Below are 22,569 nucleotides of genomic sequence, written 5' to 3'. Positions count from 1 at the left end.
ATGACACAAAGGAACTACTGCAACTCTCAGAATTTCATTCCGACCCCTATATCAAAATCTCACTTACCAACCAAAAATCGCCAAAATATCAACTTCGCCAATTCAAGCCTAAATCTACTCCAAACCTCCAAAACCCATTCCGATCACACTTCTAAGTCACAAATCACCTTCCGAAGCTAAACGAACAATCGGAACTCACATCCGAGCCCTCTAACACATAAGTCAACATCCAGTTGACTTTTCCAACTTAAACTTCCTTAAAAGAGACTAAGTGTCTCAAACCTTGCCAAAATTATTTTGGGCTCGATTCGACCAACCTGATACCACAAAACACGGATAACGAAGCATAAAGAAGCAGAAATAGGGAAAATGGAGCGGTAACTCATGAGACGACTGGACGAGTCGTCACATCCTCCCCAACTTAAACAAACGTTCGTCGGCGAACGAATCAAGAAACATACCTGAAGCCTCAAACATGTGAGGATATCTACTCTGCATCTCCCGCTTGGTCTCCCAGGTAGCCTCCTCCACGGGCTAACCTCTCCACTGCATTTTCACTGAAGCTATATCCTTTGACCTCAACTTTCGAACCTGACGACCCAAAATAGCTACTAGCTCCATATCATAGGTCAAATCATCATACAACTGAATCGTGCTGAAATCCAGAACATGAGACGGGTCCCCAATATACTTTCGGAGCATAGAAACATGAAATACCGGATGCACACTCGACAAGCTGGGTGGCAAAGGAAGCTCATAAGCACCTCCCCTATCCTCCAAAGCACCTCAAAAGGCCCAATGAACAATGGACTCAATTTCCTTTTCTTTCCAAATCTCATAACACCCTTCATGAGCAAAACCTTCAACAAAACCTTTTCACCAACCATGTAGGACACATCTCGAACCTTCTTGTCAATATAACTCCTTTGCCTCGACTCACTGTACGAAGCCTCTCCTGAATCACCTTCACCTTTTCTAAGGCATCCTGCACCAAGTCTATCCCCAATAGCCCAGCCTCACCTAGCTCGAACCAAACACCTTGGGATCTACACCGCCTCCCATACAAAGCCTCATATGGAGCCATCTGAATACTCGACTGGTAGCTGTTGTTATAAGCAAACTCTACAAGCAGTAGAAACTGATCCCATGAGCCTCCGAAATCAATGACATAAGCACGCAACATGTCCTCCAATATCTGAATAGTGCGCTCGAACTGCCCGTCCGTCTGAGGGAGGAAAGCTGTCCTCAACTCAACATGAGTACCCAACTCTCGCTGCACAGACCTCCAAAACTGCGATGTAAACTGAGTGCCCCTATCTGAAATGATGGAAACTGGGATACCATGCAAACAAACAATCTCCCGGATATAGATATCTGCCAACCGCTCTGAAGAATAAGTAGTACACATAGGAATGAAGTGCGCGGACTTGGTCAGTCAATCCACAATCACCCAAATAGCATCAAACTTCTTCAAAGTCCGTGGAAGTCCAACAACAAAGTCCATAGTGATCCTCTCCCACGTCCACTCAGGAATATCCATCTGCTGAAGAAAGCTACCCAGTCTCTAATGCTCATATTTCACCTGCTGACAATTGAGACACCGAGCTACAAATCCCACAATATCTTTCTTCATTCTTCTCCACCAGTAGCGCTGCCTCAAATCCTGATACATCTTAGTGGCACCTAGATGAATGGAATACCGCGAGCTATGGGCCTCCTCCAAAATCAACTCCCGAAGCCCATCCATATTAGGCACACAAATCTAGCCATGCATCCTCAACACCCCATCATCTCCAATGGTCACATCTCTAGCATCGTCATGCTGAACTCTGTCCTTAAGGACAAGCAAGTGTGAATCATCATACTGGTGCTCTTTGATGCGATCATATAAGGAAGACGGAGACAACATATAAGCCAATACCCGACTGGGCTTCAAAATATCTAATCTCATAAACCGATTGGCCAAAGCCTGAACATCAACTACGAGAGGTCTCTCCCTAATTGAAATATAGCCAAACTACCCATACTCACCGCCTTTCGGCTCAAGGCATCGGTCACCACATTGGCCTTTCCCGGATGGTACAATATAGTAATATCATAATCCTTAAGCAACTCCAACCATCTCTGTTGCCTCAAATTGAGATCTTTCTGCTTGAACAAATGTTGAAGACTATGATGATCAGTGAACACCTCACAAGATGCACCATACAAGTAATGCCTCCAAATCTTCAATGCGTGAACTATGGCAGCCAACTCCAAATCATGAACATGGTAGTTCTTATCATGGGGCTTCAACTGACGAGAAGCATAAGCAATAACTCTACCCTCCTGCATCAATACACAACCAATTCCAACTCTCGAAGCATCACAATACATGGTATATGAACATGAAACTGATGGTAAAACCAACATTGGAGATGTGGTCAAAGCTATCTAGAGCTTCTGAAAGCTCTCCTCACACTCGTCCGACCATACAAATAGAGCACCCTTCTGAGTCAACCTGGTTAAGGGCGATGCGATAGATGAAAATCCCTGAACAAAACGGTGATAATAACCCGCCAAACCAAGAAAACTGCGAATCTCGGTAATTGAGGACGGTCTGGGTCAACTCTAATCTGCCTTTATCTTCTTCGAGTCAACCTGAATACCCTCGTTGTACACCACGTGCCCCAAAAAAGCCACTAAACTGAGCCAAAACTCACACTTGGAGAATTTTTCCTAAAGTTTCTCCTCCCTCAATCTCTGCAACAAAACTCTCAAATGCGCTGCGTGCTCCTCTTGACTACGCGAGTATACCAGAATATCATCAATGAAGACTATGACAAACGAATCGAGATAAGGTTGGAACACGCCGTTCATCAAATGAATGAACGTTGCTGGGGTATTAGTCCGCCCAAAAGACATCACCAAGAACTCATAATGACCATATCGGGTCCTGAAAGCCGTCTTAAGAATATCTGAGTCCTTGATCTTCAACTGGTGCTGAACGGAGATCAATCTTGGAGAACACTCTCGCTCCCTGAAGCTAGTCGAATAAATCATCAATGCGAGGCAACAGATACTTGTTCTTAATTGTTACCTTGTTCAATTGCCTATAATCAATACACATCCTTATAGTGCCATCCTTCTTCTTCACAAACAGAACCGACGCCCCCAAGGTGACACACTAGGCCGAAATGAACCCTTTATCAAGGAGTTCCTGAAGATGTTCTTTTAATTCCTTCAACTCCGCTGGTGCCATACGATACTGCGGAATAGAAATGGGCTGAGTGTCCGGCACCAGGTCAATACCAAAATCAATATCCCTATCCGGCGTCATGCCCGATGGGTCTGCAGGAAACACATTAGGAAAATCCTCACAACTGGGACAGAATCAATACTGGGAGTCTCAGCTCCGACGTCCCTCACAAAAGCTAGATACGAAAGACAACCCTTCCCAATCATACGCTGGGCTTTCAAGAATGAGATCACTTTACTGGGAACATAATCAGTCACACCTCACCACTCAATCCGTGGCACACCTGGTATAGCCAATGTGATTGTCTTAGCATGACAGTTCAAAATAGCATGACACGGAGATAACCAATCCATACCTAAAATGATATCGAAATCCACCATACACAATAATAAAAGATCCACACGGGTCTCCAGACCCCCAATATTTACCACACGACCGATACACACAATCTACAATAACAGTATTGCCCACCGGGGTAGATACGTGAACAGATGAACCAAGGAACTCACGGGGCATACCCAAATAACGAGCAAAGTATGATGACACATAAAAAAGGTGGAACTAGGATCAAATAATACAGAGGCATCTTTGTGGCAGACTGAAACAATACCTGTAATAATAGCATCTGAAGCAATAACATCGGGTCTGCCTGGGAGTGCCTAGAAACGGGCCTGACCGCCACCTAATCGACCTCCCCTTCTGGGGTGACCCCTAGCTTACTGGCCTCCACCCTTAGCTGGTTGGGCGGGTGGTGGTGAAGTAACTGGCACTAAAGCCGATGACTGACCCCTCTGCTGAGATGAACTCGCAAGACGACGAGGGCACTGCCTCCACGTATGACCCATCTCACCATGTTCATAACAACTCCCATGTGGTGGAGAAGGGGACTGGAGGGAACCTCTCGCACCGGAGTGACTAGTAGATGCACTTGGCATAGAAGAGCCCTGAATTGATGGAGCACGGGTCAAACTCTAAGCTAGAAGGGCACTAAATGATGACTGGCCCAACTGAGAACTGTGATAACCATGACCCGAAGATGCCCCAGGATAACCTGGGCGAGCTGGCTAAGCAGACCTGAATGGACGACATCTGCCGTGCTGAAACTGACCTCTCGAAGGAGTACCACTGTAATTGCCAGATCCTCGAAGCCTCTTGGCCTCCCTCCCCTCTCGCTCCTAGCGACGAACAGACTCAATCTCACGGGCGATATCCACAACCTCCTCGAAAGTAGCACCAGTCACCCTCTCCATAGTCATGAGAATACGGAGCTGATAAGTAAGACCATCAACAAACCTCCTAATCCTCGCTCTATCTGTCGGGACCACCCAGATGGCATTGTGAGCACATGATTTTGCCCTATATATGAATTATTCCCAAAATTCCAAACAAAATGATTTCTTTATTATTTCACAACTTTTGTGAATTTTGGTTCTATTTTTTGGTAATTGTTGCATTTTATCTGTGCATTTTTATTCATATGAAAAATACAAAAATATACATCTACATTTAGGATCTAATTTCATATTTTTAGTATTAATTAGGGTTTGTTTTAGAACAAAATATGAAGAAAATAACAAAAATAGTTCATTTTTGCATTTTTAATTATTTAATTGTGAATTCTCCACGATAGCTTTCAAACAATTTTAGGAGTTAATTAGTTTAACTTTGAAGTATATTAGGATTTTATTTTAATTGTTGCATTTTTATAAAATCAGAAAAATAATACAAGAAAAATACAAATTGAAATACAAAAATAGATAAAAGAAATGAAGAAATAATTGAAATTTGGCCTTGATAAGGTAACATGAATTGGGCCATTTATTTCACCTAGCCCAAAGAAAATGATCCCGACCAGCCTAGTCCCCAAAACCCGGCCTGCCCCCACCCGGTCCAAACGACCCATCTCCAGAGACGCCCAAACGACGTCGTTTCACAGCAAATCAATCCCGGCCCTTCATTCTCCATAATCCAACGGCTGTGGTGCTTTCTTGTTGATTTAATAAATATGTCCGAAATATTCCCAAACCCTAAAATATAACTCACCTTCCTCATACTAACCCTCATCTGTAACTCCGCTGGAGCCGCCGCCGCCGACGAACGTCACCGATGCCGATCACCACCAAATTCACACCCCAACTTCCCTTTCTCTTCCTCTATCCAAATCCACCAGCCCTTTCCTTCGAAACTTACTTGAACTCTTCGAATCTTCGATTGAAGGTTTTCCGTCCATGACGCCACCAGTCCCAAACTCCACCAAATTTGCACCCCTAGAGCCACCTTAATCTCCTCTACACAACCCCCTAAACCCCGTCCCTCGAATCCCACCGGAATTGTTCGAATAGCGGTTTTAGTTTTTCCGACGAAACCCTAATTCCTTCAGATTCTTCCAAATTAGTACCACATGGCCCCCGGGTTTCCCTCATAAAGAATTAGTTGTCACTTATGTTCAAAAGACACTGGGGGAAAGTCTATTTAAGGTTGAAGACAAATCAGTAAGTTTTCTTCTTCTTTTTCATTTTTTTAGTTTCGTTTCTTATTAGTTTGGTGCATGTTTTTAGTTGTTTAATTAAAATGAAGTTCAATTGCCGTGTAGTTCCGATTAACTGTTTAGCTTGGCTTCAATTTGTTTCTATTTTGTTATTATTATTGATAGATGTGTAGGTTAATCCTTAGGTTAGTTTCCATCTTTGCTAATACTGGGTCGATTTTATTTTACCTAGTTTAAATGTTCAGCTAATTGGTTTAATTGTTAAGTAATAGTTAGTTCAAACTAATTGGTTTAGTCCAATTTCCTTTTGTAATCTGATTTTTGTCCCATTAGATTTTTAGTTTAATTCTGTTCCAAACCCGTGTTAAAATTGTTTAGATTAATGTCTTGTTAGTTTAATCAAGTTTCAAGTGTTCTTCAATTCAGTGTTCATTAGTTTGAGGTTCAATCCCTTTTAATTAGTCTAAGTTCAGGTGATTGGTTATAGTTGTTAGAAGTTTAATTAGGGTCAGTAATTTCAGAGGGTTTTCAAGGGTAGTTTAGGCATGGAAAAGGGATGTTTTGTTAAGAATAGTAATTTCAAAAACCAAAATAAGGGTAGTATAGGTATTCTAGAGGTAGAAGAACACCCTAGGGCCTTCTAGAAGGGGGCCTTGGTGTAAGTTTAAGTTTTTAGAAGCGGTAACTTGAGTAACAAGTTAGGAAATGAGGGTGTTAACTTGGGTAATAAGTTAGAAAACAAGGGACTAATAAACAATTGAAAATCTGAAGTTTCCCCTTAGTTTTGCCTATAAAAGAGAGTCTTTATTGCTTTGTTGGACAAGTTGGGAACCCCAAAAATTCCCACCAAAAGTTCTCTCCCTTCTCTAAGTTTCAGATTATCATTTGAATTCAAATATATAAAAATATCAAAAATAGAAAACAAAAAAAAATTCACTGTTTCATAACCTATTTCAGTTAATTTTCAGATTCTGCTTTGGTGTTCTTCATTTCTGTTCTGTACCTGAGTGTTTAGGGCATCTGAAGGTGTTTGACACTATTTCGAGTGATTGCTGATTATTTCTCGATTGTTGAAGAAGTATTGTAGTTTCTGGTCAAATTGCAATTGCATTTGGGTGTAGTAACTTGTGGTTGATTGCCTGGGTGTTATTTGGTTTCTAACTCTTCGTGGCTATTGAATTAAGTTACTAGCTGATTGATTTCTACTTGTGGCTGTTATTACTGCTGATCGTCTTCCTCTTCTTATTGTATTTCACATCTCCAGGTACTCAACATGAAACTCAGTACTATGTAGATCACTTGCTGGAAAATGAAATGAAAACTGGAGCTTCGGCTATAGATATGTCGTTCGTGAATCTCATTATATTTTAACAGTTTTATGTGATTGGTTTTTGTACGATACAATCAATTTGAATGTATAACTGAACTGACAGAACTGTGTTATTTAGATTGCTGGACTGTTGATTTGTAGTTACTTAGATTTAACTTGTTTAGCTTAGCAATTTTCTGTTTAAAAATTCAAAATCATAAACAGTTCAAGTTTGCAGTGAAACTGGAACTGGTGTGTTGTCACGTTGAGTTCTATTCTAATGCTGAACATACGTCCTAAATAATTTCGTAATGTAGTAGCTTTGACAATTATAAGTCAGTAGTCAGAGTTAATAGTTCACCTTAGTCTTAGTTGTTTTCTCATCAGCTGGTTCATAAATTTGTTTAAAAGCATAATAAATTAGGAGGTATAATATTTGTCTTATAATTGCAAGCGTGAGTAAATTTATTAGTACGTTTGTTCATTTTTAAAATCAGGACGACATAACTACTCTTTTGAATGATTTGAGGGTCAGTATCTAATTGATTTAGGTAAGTGCATATTCATTTCCTTTTGTCAGAAGAGTGGAGCCTATACACGAGAGTTTGGGGTAAAGTTAGTGAACAGACATTTAAACAATTCGTTGGATTGACACTCCAGGGATTCGACCTGCTGATCCCTAGACGGTTCGATTTGGCTTGATTGATTTGGGCTAACTTCAGGCCTAATGTCCGTGGCTGTGGGAAATTCCGGCCGGTGTAACACTTTCAAATGCTGGTTTATTAACACTAATAATTGATTAGGACCTTTTCTTGATTAATAGAGACAAATAAAAAATAGAAAATTCTAATAGCTCTAGGGTCTGCCTTTTTAAAATAAAATGAGACGAGCCTCGCTGAACAAAACACATAAATCGCGGGGCCCTCAATAATTAATTATAGTGAAATACTTAGAATTCGGGATGGGCCGTTTAGCGAATTTCACGGCCTTCTCTAAAGATGATAGCGCGTTAGACACTTTGGATGCGTTTTTAATAATTCACCTTCCTAAACTCGGGTGCGCATTTATGTGACCCAAATCCGAATCTCAACGAAGTCGAAATATGTCAACAACCACGGGTGCATTGATGTGACGTGGTTCGAGACGTATTTTCATGACGTTGCAATTATCGTTAAAATAATAATAATAATAATAATAATAATAATAATAATAAAAGTGGTTTAAAATTAAAAGCACATAAGCTAGAACATGTTTTGAAATCAGATAAAATCAAATACAACAGTTGAGCGACCGTGCTAGAACCACGGAACCCGAGAATGCCTAACACCTTCTCCCGGGTTAACAGGATTCCTTATCCGAATTTCTGGTTCGCGGACTGTTAACAGAGTCATATTTTTCCTCGGTTCGGGATACAACCAGTGACTTGGGACACCATTAATCTCCCAAGTGGCGACTCTGAATAATTAATAACTAAATCCCGTTACGATTGTCTTTTAATTGGAAAAACTCCTTTATGCCCTTACAGGGTGTAGTAAAAAAGGAGGTGTGACAGCTCTGGCGACTCTGCTGGGGATCGAACCCAGAATCTCTGGTTCAGGGTTCAGAATTCGAGCTTAGATAAATTGTTGTATTTGGTTATATCTGATTTTCCTACATGTTTTGTGTTGAATATGCTAAATGCTACCGCTTTGATATCATTTGAACTGTATATAAACTGTGTTGACACACTTCTCTCTTCACCTCTGGGGATGTGCTTACTGGTTGAGACTCCCTATTCTGTTAGTGTCATACCCTGAAATAAAAAAGAGGCTCGGATAAGTTGCAAAGCCGGACGATCTCGCGGGTCCCCGGTACGCTGCCCCCTCCTCGACTCGAGTTGTCCGCTCGAGTGCACTGTTTAGAACACATACCCAGGTTTTGAACCTAGAATAACTTGACTTCATGTTGGATCCCTAGTAGGAGCGCTTAATTGCATCATGCTGCATTTGACTTAGGGGACTCAATACAGGGGTTGAGTCCGTTTAAGGCTAGCAACCTAAAATGAAAAGACCATCCTAATGCATCCTATTTGTTCTGTACATATATTTGTTTCGAACCAGCATGTTGACCGACTTTTGAATCTCGGGAATGTTAGAAAATTGAGAAAAAGAGGAAAAGAGAAAAGAGAGAAATAACAGTTAGGGGGTTAATTGATTATTTTAGAAAAACCAATGACCAAGTATTGTCGAAACTCTGCTGAAATTTTGAGAAAATGAAAAAGAAAAATGCTTTATTTTTAATAGTCTGTTTTACTAAAAGCAAAAGAAAAATAGAAAAAGAGTCTTTTATTGAAAAGGAAAAGAAAAAGAAGAGTTTTTATTTTAGTTTGCGAAAAATAGGTTGTTTATTGTTTGTCGAAAATGAAAAAGAAAAAAAGTCGTTATTTTGTCTTGTTTTCAAAAAAAAATAGAAAGGGAAAAATAGTTTGTCTTGCCATGGAAAATGAAAAAAGGGTCTTGTTTTCAAAATATAGTTAGTTTCTCGGCCCGAACTACGCAGATTTGATTCTCGCAGGGCGTGAGATCCGTGCGCAACCCTCATCGGGTCCAACCTCCCCTTTGCAAAAAATAGCCAAAAAAAATATATATCAAATTTTTAATTTTCGTCGTAAATAAGTTAGGTGATGCCGTTTTGTCAAAAAATAGTCGAATGTTCCCGAAAAGGACGCCGGAAGGCTAACTTTGCAAACACGGCCATTTTTGGTCATTTTGATTTTTGACCGGTTGACTCTTACATCCTGAAAATCTTCGTTCTTGAGGGTGCTGAAAGGCCGTGTTCGAAAACCGAATCTTTCATTTTACATTTGAAAAAAAAAGAAATAGTTAATTTTGTTTCGAGTCAAATAAAAGTTTTGTTTTTGCTTAAATCACTTTAATAAATGTGCAGGATGAGCACGATGCAAAACGAACCTTTCTCAATAATGACTAAAATCTCTTTCGAGTTGCGGCTATGGTGGAACGATTTAGGCAAAGAAGGACAAGACGAAGTCAAGAAATATCTTAAAGGTCTTACGGGTTTATTGGAAATCAAGCCTCGGGGTGATATTATAAGAGCATTGGTCACCTGCTGGGACTCGGCGCACAATGTCTTCCACTTCTCAGATTTTGAGCTCACCCCAACTCTAGAGGAAATCGCCGGGTACATCGGAAATGCTGAGGTTCCGTTAAGAGGAAAATATCTGGTTACTCCAAGAGCCATCACGGTGCATCGGTTTTTAGATTCATTAAAGATACCCAGGACAGTCCATAATTCAGATTTGGCAAAAGGCTTCTGCACTCTGCGCTTCATATACGACAGGTACGGCCACGTGGGAGGGTTTAACAAGACGGACATCAAGCTATGCAGTAAAAATAACCGTCAAAAATGGGATGAGCACAGACGGGTGGCTTTCATGATAACCTTTTTGGGCCTCCTGGTGTTCCCAAGGAAAGACAAGAATATTGATATAAAAGTAGTCGGGGTCATCAGTACCTTGCTTACTCAAGATGAAAGCACTCTTGCGCCTATGATCGTGTCTGACATTTTCCGAGCTCTCACTGCCTGCAAAGCCGGAGGCAACTTTTTTGAGGGGTGTAACTTGTTGCTACAAATGTGGATGACCGAGCATCTATGCCACCGTTCCCAGCTCTTGAGTTATGGTTCGTCTGACAAAACATGTGTAGGAGAGTTTTACATAAGGATTGACGGGGTTAGTCTGCCTAAAGGAGTAACAGCATGGATATCATACTTTCGTACTCTCACGGACAGTCAGATACAGTGGACGTTGGGATGGTTTCCTGTTGAAGAAATCATATACATGCCAGCAGCTAGGTGGCATTTTCTTTTGATGGGACTTAAGAGCATCCAGCCTTATGCTCCATGTCGGGTTCGGAGACAACTTGGGAGATGCCAAACAGTGCCACGGGAGGAAGATCTTAGTGCTCAAGTAATTGAGATTAGCCCTGACGGACAGTTTCCCGAAGCAAAAGTCCGCGAGATTTGGAATGAATGTCAATGTCTACAAGCAGATACTTGTGTGCATGATCGGGCCAAAAGAGAAATGTCGCTAGAATACCTCGCATGGTACAGAAGAGAGCTTGAGCATCAGAGGCCAGCTAAAAGACCCCACATCCAGGGTTTCACTGAATCATCACAAGAACATGGGGTTGGCTAGCAAAAGAAGAAGGCTATCAGGCTGAAATCGGCAAGCTGAAACAACAGATTGGAGCTTTGAAATTTGATAATAGTGTGCAAGTTGCTGCTGATCAGGGAGAAAAGAACAGGTTGGACCAAGAAAACGAGGCACTTAGGGCCCAAATCCAGCAAATAAGGATAGTTGCCAATAACCAACAGAGGAGTCGGTCGGACGAGTGGTTGATAAAGGGGCTGAAAAAGGAAATTAGTGAGTGCCGGGATGAGCTGAAAAAATCCGAAGGCACCATAGCGGAACTCCGGGCACAGTGGGTAAAAAGAACAGAAGAACGCACCTATTACATGAAACAATTAGAGAAGGATTATGAAAAGACTATTGCTAGTCTGAAAAGAAAAGTGGTTACCCTTGAGGATAAGGCAGCTAAGCAAGCTAAAGCTTTTGAGACTGAAAGTGGACACTGCTATGACTTACTGGCCCCAATGGAAGTAGAAATACAACAGCTGCAGGATCAGCATCTTCAGGATTCTCATGTGTTGGAGGCTTGCAACAATCAAGTAAGGCGATTGCTTATAGAAAAGGGTCGAACAAGAGACAGGATTGAGACCATTTCCCACGCCATCCTCAGGAGATGTCGGGCATGTGAAGACATGACCCGCACTACCTTCTTTTCGGCAGTAATGATTTAAGTCAAGCGAACCATGTATGAGCTGGAGCAACTTGAAAGGGATTTAGCACCTAAGACCATGGCGAGGCCGAACGATGCCCCGCGGGCACCCACTTTTGAAGCACTAATGTATTCATAGATCGAGTCTGTATTTTCCATTCTAGAGTTTGTTGTTTGTCAGTCTGTTTTCTTTTTGCGTCCAAGTATGCTAGTATGTTCGGAGTTTGTATTTGAGTTTAGTTGAAGTCCGTTATTTTCCATTTCAAAATGTTTAGTTTATAATAGAATGTTGTGGTAATGAAAATCTGAAAATTCCCAAAATTTGTTCCTTTATTTTGGCACTTATTTTCACGAACTACACCTGGTCTGATTCATGCGGGGTCACGATACGTAGGCAATCTCCATAGAATTCGACCGTAACCAAGTAAAGAAAAGAAAACAAAGAAAGGGAAAGAACAAAGGGGAAAGCGGAGAGACGAGGAAAAATTGAATGAAAATAAGAGAAGAGAGAAAAGAGAAAAGAAAACAAAAAGAAAAGAGAAAGCTTACAGTTGGAACTATGGAAATGCCGGGATGACGCATGCGGTTGAACAAATGCATAATAGAAATGGTTAACTGTATAGGTGCATTCATGCCCAATGTGCGGTTATCCAATCTGTTAAAAACTAATCGCTAACGGAATTGTTGTCTAAATGTGTGAGTCCAGGTAAGTGGTTAGGTGTTTGGCATTCTGGAAACTCATCCATACAACACCCGGTCTAAAGATAAAGTGAACATGACTGGCCCGAAATCTGATACGAGTATTATTGACCCATCGAAAGAAGTAGAAGAAATGGACGTTCATGCAATGAGGGAGGAAATGTATAAGTTGAAACAACAGATGGCTGAAATGTACCAAGCCTGGGCAAAGGGGCATCCACCGCCAGTTTATCCCGCTAACCCTGCTTATATCCCACCATTGGCTCAGCCTCAGGAGCCACCCACTGTGAATTCATCTCCAGCATTTCCCCTCTACCAACAATGCCAAGGCACCACTTCTTATACATCACAGGCTCCTCCATCCAAACAAGTCTCATCCCCTCCTCCACCAATCACTCCCGTTTTTGTGGCACCTCCACCTGCTACCTTACACTGATCCCCCAATGAACCTCTGTTCCAGACGCACGACAATCAGTATTATCCCCCTGAGCCTACCTTCAAAGTTCCAGAACCCTACTTTTATACCCCTCATCTTGATCTCACGGCAGGCACCGAGAAGCCACCCAAAAACCCTGAGCAGGAGGAGATGATCAGAAAGGTCAAAAGCCTGGAGCAATCATTCTGAGACATGAGGGGGTTAGGGGGCCAAGTAAGTGTGGCCTATAAAGATTTATGTCTATTCCCAGATGTTCAGTTACCGGTCGGGTTTAAGATGCCTAAGTTTGATTTGTACGACGGGCATGGCGACCCAGTAGCACATTTAAGGGGATTCTGTAGGAAGATGAGAGGAGCAGGAGGGAGAGATGAATTGCTGATGGCGTATTTCAGCCAAAGTTTGAGCGGATTGGCGTTGGACTAGTACACTAGACAAGACCACAACAGGTGGTACACCTGGGACGACTTGGCCCAAGCCTTCACCTGTCAGTTTCAATACAATCTTGAAATCATCCCAGATCGACTGTCATTGGCAAAGATCAAGGAGAAGCCAGGTGAGAGCTTTCGAGAATATGGGTTCCGTTGGAGAGAGCAAGCGGCGAGGGTTGACCTCCCGATGAAAGAGAGTGAAATGGTTGATTATTTCTTGTAGGCTTTGGAGACCACCTATTTTGGTCATTTGGTGTCAGCAGTGGGCAAGTCCTTTAATTAAGTCATGAAAATGGGAGGCATGGTTGAGGAGGGACTCAAATCCAATAAGATCATGAGTTATTCAGCAATCAAAGCAACCACCCAAGCCATTCAAAATGGCACTGGGGGTGTGCTTGGGAAGAAGAAGAAAGAAGAGGTTGCAACTGTCGAATCCAGAGTATGGTCCAGGTCTAGAAGCCCTTCACACTATTACAACCAACCCAGACCCCATCACCTAAATTACCCGTATACCCCATATGGCTCTCCTCAACACTATTATCCACCACCAGAGCCACACTTTTCCGCCCATCATGCCCAAACTTATACCTAGCCTTCGGCTCACGCGCAACGACGTGCGCCGGCTACCCAAACACATACCCAGCTCCACAAAACACATATCCACACCCGAGGGCTTATAGGCCAGGATCCGGCTTCCGCCCAAACTAGGCTTTCAGAAATGAGAGAATGTAGAAACAGAAAACATTCACTCTACTGGGAGAATCCTATACCACTCTTTTCCACAAACTAAGACAGGTAGGCCTGTTGAACCCGGTTGAGGCCAAAATGCCAAATCCCCTTCCTAGAAATCTGGACAATTTAGTGAGTTGTGAGTATTGTTCAGAGGCTCCAGACATGATACTGAGAAATGTTGGAGATTGAAAACTGCAGTGCAAGAGCTTATTGACACAAACAGAATCGAGGTTCAGGCCCCGGAGGCGCCCAATATCAACCAGAACCCGTTGCCAGCGCATCATGAGGCCAACATGATTGAACTGATACATAAGGGAGCAGAGTTTAAAAAGCCCTCACAGACTGTCATGTTGATCCGTTCTAGTGAAGCCAAAGTGAATGAAAAGTCAGCTAGTGTAAAACCATCGGTTCAGTTGAAAAGAATAGACAACAAGCCAGTTGTGGTGATGGGGAAAGGATCTTCCATTGTTGCGAAGAAACCAGAGCCGATCAAGGTAGTGGTTCGGGGAGTATCAAGCACACCTGCGGCAGTCGTGAAGGTGGATCACATAGAACCAGTTGTTATAAAGCCAGTAACCCAGTTACCAGTAATTAATAGTAAAGCCATCTCGTGGAAGTATGAACAAGTAGTTGTGACCTACAAGGGGAAGGAAATCAAAGAGGAAGTCTGTGAAACACAAGGTTTAACTCGCTCGTGACGTTGTTTTTCCCCCGAAGAGTTGAGAAAAGCTAGGGCTCCCAAGGAAAATCCAGCGCCAGTTAAGAAAGTTATTACAGAGGAAGAGGCAGAAGAGTTCTTGAAAAAGATGAAAGTGCAAGATTATTCTGTTGTTGAGCAGCTAAGGAAAACGCCAGCCCAAATCTCGTTGCTTTCGTTGCTTATCCACTCGGATGAACATCGCCGGGCTCTGATGAAGATATTGAACGAAGCTCATGTCCCCGATAAAATTTCAGTGAATCATTTGGAGAAAATCGCGAAAAAAATCTTTGAGGTAAACATAGTGACATTTTCTGATGATGAATTATCCGTGGAGGGTACAGAACATAATAGAGCTCTTTATTTAAATGTGAAATATGAAGATTTGATAGTCACTCGAGTACTGATTGATAATGGGTCCAGTGTCAATATCTGTCCTTTGTCTACATTGAACAAGTTGAAGGTTGATGATGAAAGAATTCATAAGAATAGCATCTGCGTTTAGGGGTTTGATGGTGGTGGTACAGACACAGTGGGTGACATCATACTTGAATTGACAATTGGTCCGGTCGAGTTTACCATGGAGTTTCAGGTGTTAGACGTGGCGGTGTCTTATAATCTTCTGTTAGGGCGACCATGGATCCACGCTGCCAAATCGGTGCCTTCTACACTACATCAGATGGTCAAATTCGAGTGGGATAGACAAGAAATCGTAGCACATGGGGAAGACAACATGAGCATTGTAAGTGATGCCATCGTACCCTTTATAGAAACTGATGATGATAAGGGGCCGTGGGTTTAGCAGGTTTTCGATACAGTCTCAGTAGAAAAGGTTCATGTGGGGAAAAGCATCCCGGTCCCCAGAATAACAGCTGCAACTGTCATGGTAGCCTCTGAAATGTTGAAAAACGGGTTTGTACCAGGCAAAGGGTTGGGTGCTGATTTGCAAGGTATTGTTCAGCCAGTTTATTTGCCCAAGAATCTGAATACCTTTGGGCTGGGTTTCAAGCCTACGGTGGCGGATGTAAGACGAGCCCGCAAAATGAAGAAAAGAGGCTGGGTTCTTCCCAAACCAATTCCACGTCTGTCCAGGTCCTTCGTCAGGCCAAGTATCGGGAAGCAATTATTGGCAAAGGTGTTTGGTCCACTGATTGGTGCGGATGGGAACTTGGAGAAAGGGCTTGAGAAGGTATTTGCTGAGGTGAACATGGTTGAGGCCGGGGAAGGGTCGAGCAAAGCAGATATACAGTACATCGGGCCACATGCTAATGTTAAGAACTGGGAAGCCACTCCTCTTCCATCTCGGAGGGAGTCACGGTAGTGGGTTTTATTTTCCTTTTGTTCACCTGGATTATTCCAGGGTTTGTAATTCAGTTGCTATGTTCCATCCGTTTGGATGAGTTAAAACCCTGTTATCTTTACATTCAATGAAATGCAATTTCTTTTCTTTCTTAATTCCTAATTTTGTTTCCATTTCATTTTCTTTTTCTTTCTGTACGGTTCTTTTTATGCTAATATCGATGACATGACATGCATGAGGAATCTTCGGCCCAGTTTTAAAAGCCAATCTAATTCAGAAATAATAGTGCAAGAAATCGAGTGTGACGATGAGGTGGAATATGATGATGACGAGGCCTATGAGGAAGTTAGTAAAAAATTAAGTCACTTTGAAGAAAAACCCAAACCTAACCTAAATGACATCGAAGCAGTTAATCTAGAGGACCAAGACAATGTTCGTGAAACTAAAATAAGTGTTCATCTGGAGCCACATCTCAAGGAGGGGATAGTCAAAGCATTGTTTGAGTACAAGGATATTTTTGCATGATCGTACGATGATATGCCAGGGCTAAGTACTGATTTGGTGGTTCACAAATTGCCCACTGACCCGGCATTCCCTCCTGTCAACCAGAAGCTGAGAAAGTTCAAAACGGACATAAGTATAAAAATCAAAGAAGAGATCACCAAGCAGTTCGATGCAAAGGTCATTCGGGTTACACGGTATCCCACCTGGTTAGCTAATGTTGTGCCTGTGCCGAAGAAATATGGCAAGACCAGGGTGTGTGTCGATTATCGGGATCTTAACAAGGCAAGTCCAAAAGATAATTTTCCGATGCCGAACATCCACATATTGATTGATAATTGTGCCAAACATGAAATTGGTTCTTTTGTGGATTGTTACGCGAGTTATCATCAGATTTTAATGGACGAGGAAGATGCAGAAAAGATGGCATTCATCACGCCATAGGAACATACTGTTATTGGGTCATGCCGTTTGGTTTGAAAAATGCTGGGGCAACTTATATGAGGGCAATGTCAACAATATTCCATGATATGATACACAAGGAAATCGAGGTGTATGTGGACGATGTGATTGCAAAGTCTAGACAGCAATCTAACCATGTCAGGGATCTGAGAAAGTTCTTCCAAAGGCTTCGCAGGTACAATCTCAAGCTTAATCCTGCAAAATGCGCGTTCGGGGTGTCATCTGGAAAGTTGTTGGGGTTCGTAGTCAGCCGCCAGGGTATTGAACTGGATCCATCAAAAATCAAGGCCATCCATAAATTACCACCTCTGAGGAACAAGATCGAGGTGATGAGTTTGCTGGGGAGATTGAATTATATCAGCAGGTTCATCGCCCAACTCACGACAACTTGTGAGCCTATCTTTAAGCTGTTAAAGAAAGACGTTGTGGTCAAGTGGACAAATGAATGTCAGGAGGCGTTTGATAAGATAAAGGGGTATTTGTCAAATTCACTCGTGTTGGTTCCGCCAGAACCAGGGCGACCTTTGATTCTATATTTAACGGTATTGGACAATTCGTTCAGCTGTGTATTGGGTCAACATGATATCACTGGAAGGAAGGAGCAGGCCATCTATTACCTCAGCAAGAAGTTTACACCCTACGAGGTTAAGTATACTTATCTTGAAAGGACATGTTGCGCCCTAACTTGGGTGGCACAGAAGCTAAAACATTATTTGTCATCTTATACTACTTACCTCATATCTCGTTTGGACCCGTTAAAGTATATCTTTCAGAAGCCTATGCCCACAAGGAGGCTTGAAAAGTGGCAGATCCTGCTCACAGAGTTTGACATTGTCTACGTGACTCGGACTGCGATGAAAGCACAGGCCTTGGCGGACCATCTGGACGAGAATCTGGTTGATGAAAATTATGAACCTTTGAAGACTTATTTCCCTGATGAAGAGGTGATGCATGTTGAAGAGTTGTAACAAGTTGAGAATCCAGGATGAAAACTTATCTTTGATGGGGCCGCAAACATGAAAGGCATGGGAATAGGAGCGGTGCTTATTTCTGAAACAAGGCAACATTACACTGTTACAGCTCAGCTTCGTTTTTATTGTACGAACAACATGGCAGAATATGAGGCATGTATCTTGGGGTTGAGATTATCTATCGATATGGGTGTCCAGGAAGTCTTGGTCATGGGTGACTCGGACCTACTGGTACACCAAACTCAAGGAAAATGGGAAACACGGGACTTAAAGCTTATATCGTACCGACAATATTTGCATGAGCTTTGTCAGCGGTTTCAGTCGATAGAGTTCAAGCACATTCTAAGGATTCATAATGAAGTGGCTGATGCGTTGGCTACACTGGTTTCGATGTTACACCATCCGAATAAGGCTTACGTGGAACCTTTGCAGATTCAGGTCCGCGATCAACACACTTATTGTAATGTGGTGGAAGAGGAACTTGACGGTGAGCCGTGGTTTCATGACATCAAGGAATATATAAGGATGGGTGTGTATCCTATACAGGCCACAGGTGATCAAAAACGAGCAATTCGACGGTTGGCAAGCGGGTTTTTCCTTAGCGGAGGAGTGTTGTACAAAAGAACTCCAAACCTCGGGTTGTTGAGATGCATTGATGCGAGACATGCCACATCTATCATGACTGAGGTACATTCCGGAGTTTGTGGACCGCATATGAGTGGGTATGTTCTAGCAAAGAAGATTCTCAGAGCAGGTTATTATTGGCTCACTATGGAGCGGGATTGCATCAGTTTTGTGCGTAAATGTCATTAGTGCCAAGTGCATGGAGATTTGATTCATTCTCCACCATCCGAATTACATACAATGTCTGCACCATGGCCCTTTGTTGCTTGGGGCATGGATGTCATTGGGCTAATTGAGCCAGCAGCATCAAACGGACACAGGTTTATTCTGGTGGCCATTGATTATTTCACCAAGTGGGTTGAAGCGAAAACTTTCAAATTCGTGACCAAGAAAGCAGTTGTTGATTTTGTGCACTCAAATATCATCTGTCGGTTTGGGATTCCGAAGGTACTCATCACGGACAATGGCGCTAATCTCAATAGTCATCTGATGACGGAGACATGTGAGCAATTCAAGATTACTCATCGTCATTCCACTCCATACCGCCCTAAGGCAAATGGTGCGGTTGAGGCAGCTAATAAGAATATAAAGAAAATACTCCAGAATATGGTGGAATGATCTAGACAATGGCATAAAAAGCTGCCTTTTGCATTATTGGGATACCGCACCACTGTTCGTACCTCGGTGGGGGCAACTCCTTACTTTTTGGTGTATGGCACGGAAGTAGTGATACCCGCAGAAGTGGAAATCCCGTCTCTCCAAATCATAGTAGAGGCTGAGATCGATGATGATGAATAGGTGAAAAGTCGTCTTGAGCAGTTGAGTTTGATTGACGAGAAGAGATTGGCATCAGTGTGTCATGGTCAACTGTACCAGCAAAGAATGGCAAGAGCGTACAACAAGAAAGTGCGTCCGAGGAAGTTTGAAGTCGGACAGTTAGTGCTGAGACGTATTTTGCCTCATTGGGCTGAAGCAAAAGGAAAGTTCGCCCCAAACTGGCAGGGGCCATTTGTTGTAACCAGAGTGTTGTCTAATGGTGCACTATATTTGACAGATATAGAAGGAAAATGTGTAGAAATGGCTATCAATTCCGATGCGGTCAAGAGATACTATGTATGATTTCTTTATTTTGATTGTACTTGTTTGTATTTGGCACCTTTTAAAGATTGAAATGACGAAGGCGTTTTTTTCTGCTATCCAAACACTTTAGCCCTAGTTATCCCCTTTGAGCATTAATTATTTTCGTTCATACCCCTCATTTGGAATCAACGGCACAATCAAGAAACGCAGGTGTCGGACATAAGGTAAAGAAAAAAGAAGAAAAGAAAGTGAAAAGAAGAAAGAAAAGAAAGGGAAAAGAAAAGAAAGGAAAAGAAGAGCAGAAAAGAAAAAATACAACAACGTAGTCTCTATGATGTGAACTACGTTTGACTTGATCCCGAAAGGGTACGTAGGCAGCCTCTCTGAGGTTTAGTCATACCAAAATAAAATCTAAAGTCCCCAAACAAGAAACTGGGGCAGAAGTCGTGGTTGTTGTAAGAAATCTGATTTCGAAAGTTGTAATTTTAACCCATTTTGAAATTATTTTGAGACTTTCATACCCTTTCTTTCTAGCCCCATCCAAAGCCCACATTACGGTCCAAAGAAAGACCTTCTGATCAGTCTTTGAGAAATGCCAAGTCAAGCAGGTAAATGTAATTCAGGTCTGGGGCAACACTCTGGTTCAAGCAAGAAAAGCAAAAAGATAAAAATGAGAGAGTCTTATTGGTGAAAACCCTTGCGGGCACTTTGAGGCAAAAGTGAGTTGAGAAATGATTGATGGAGAAAGGTCTGTTGGTGGAAAATTGTTTTGAGGCACCACAGGACGAACAAGGCTAAGGTTTGGATAAAGTAATAAACTGATGGAAATTCTGGGGCAACAAAGGGTGGCGACCAAGAGTTGGTTAGTTGGACAGATTGGGTCGATTAGTCCGAAATGCATGTCATGATGATTGGTACCGGTTGTTCCGGTCAGATAAGTTTCATTCCCCTTTTCTTTTTAGCAGTCATCCAGTTTTGGATTCTTCTTATCCCTAACTCGTAAACTCATTGCATTTCATTTTCTTTGGGGGTTTTATCTGTCTAAAATGTTTCAATGTCAGTTTTGCTCAAAGCAAGTGGAAAGGGATTTCAAAACTCACTACCAGATTCCGGAAAGTGTAAAGTGAGATGTGGTCAGAGCATGTCAAAAACAATGTGATGAAAGGTGGAATACAGGGAATCACCGGAAATATCATCGGTGGAATGATTGGGAAATGTCGTGGGAAGTGCAAAGGTTCAGAAAAAGGGGTCAGAGGTGTGAAACAACAACATGGGTACAGAACACTCGGTTTGTCAGAGTCAGGGGTTCGAAGATCAGTCAGAAAGTCAAAGCGGTTCAGGGCCAGTTCGGGAAGCCAGTTGGAACAAAACAATACAGCAGAAAGATCTCCAACAAGAATGCCACCAACTAACCACCATTTTGAACTGACAAATTTTCTTTGATTAAAATAGGGGCAGAAAAGTTCGTTTGTTTCAGAGGAACTCTCTGTGGAGAAAGGCAGTCACCAAAAGCCACCAAACTGGGGCAGAAAATTTTCTTTGTTTTGTCTATTTGAAGTCAGGAGCCCTCCTGGAGAGCAGGGAGCACTTTCAAGTTGAAGTCAGGAGCCCGCCTGGAGAGCAGGGAATACTTTCAAGCACAGCAGTCAGGAGCCCTCCTGGAGAACAAGGGAGTATAATTTAAATTTTAGCTTTCAAATTCTTTGTTTTGTCTATCTTGGAGTCAGGAGCCCGCCTGGAGAGCAGGGAATACATCTCAAGTTAGAAGTCAGGAGCCCGCCTGGAGAGCAGGGAATACATTTCAAGTCAGGAGCCTGCCTGAAGAGTAGAGAATACATTTCAAGTGTAGAAGATAGGAGCCCACCTGGATAGCATGGGAATACATTCAAGTTTGAAAGTCAGGAGCGCGCCTGGAGAATAGGAGAATTCATTTTGAGCTTTGAAATCGGGAGCCCACCCGTACAACAAGGGAATACATTCAAGTTCAGCAATTTGAAGAAAGGAACAACACCTCAGTTTGTAGTTTGCAATGGCAATAAGGGATTTTACCAAGAAAACACAAGACAACAAGGCAACAAGGAAGTACAAGGACAAGTTTGAAAAGCTTAGATAGGATTTCTTGTAATTCATAGATCATAGCTTAAGTTTAGCTTAAGTGGCAGCAGCAATCGCAGTGAAATCACAACTCCTGGTAGTCCCAGCTACCAAACACTCCTGAACTACACTGGCCTGATTCTTGTTTAGCCCAGGATATGTAGGCAACCTCCGAAGCAGGGTGAGGTCAACTCTTTCAAAAATGCTTCACACAGAATATTCAAACGGGCAAAAATCGCTCATATTTGCTCACTTATCTTTGCCCGAAAACTTTTCATGTTTCCGAGCAAAGAGGGGCAGCTGTGAGCACGTGATTTTTGCCCTATATATGAATTATTCCCAAAATTCCAAACAAAATGATTTCTTTATTATTTCACAACTTTTGTGAATTTTGGTGCTATTTTTTGGTAATTGTTGCATTTTATCTATGCATTTTTATTCATATGAAAAATACAAAAATATACATCTGCATTTAGGATCTAATTTCATATTTTTAGTATTAATTAGGGGTTAATTTGTTTTAGAACAAAATATGAAAAAAATAACAAAAATAGTTCATTTTTGCATTTTTAATTGTTTAATTGTGAATTCATCACGAAATAGCTTTTAAAGAATTTTAGGAGTTAATTAGTTTAACTTTGAAGTATATTAGGATTTTATTTTAATTGTTGCATT

At 42.0% G+C, this 22,569-nt stretch overlaps 1 protein-coding gene across 1 annotated transcript; it reads left to right on the top strand.

Annotated features, from left to right (window-relative positions):
- Positions 1 to 18,141: 18,141 nt before the first annotated feature.
- On the top strand, positions 18,142 to 20,927 carry LOC138888107 (uncharacterized). The gene is made up of 2 exons (XM_070169920.1): positions 18,142 to 18,783; positions 20,862 to 20,927. Exons 1-2 carry the CDS (start codon positions 18,142 to 18,144, stop codon positions 20,925 to 20,927), a joined length of 708 nt encoding a protein of 235 aa, XP_070026021.1.
- Positions 20,928 to 22,569: the final 1,642 nt, after the last annotated feature.

This window comes from Nicotiana sylvestris, chromosome 3 (genome assembly GCF_000393655.2).
Source record: "Nicotiana sylvestris chromosome 3, ASM39365v2, whole genome shotgun sequence".
In the NCBI taxonomy this organism is placed as follows: Eukaryota; Viridiplantae; Streptophyta; class Magnoliopsida; order Solanales; family Solanaceae; genus Nicotiana; species Nicotiana sylvestris.
This window is presented reverse-complemented; position numbering and strand designations above follow the sequence as displayed.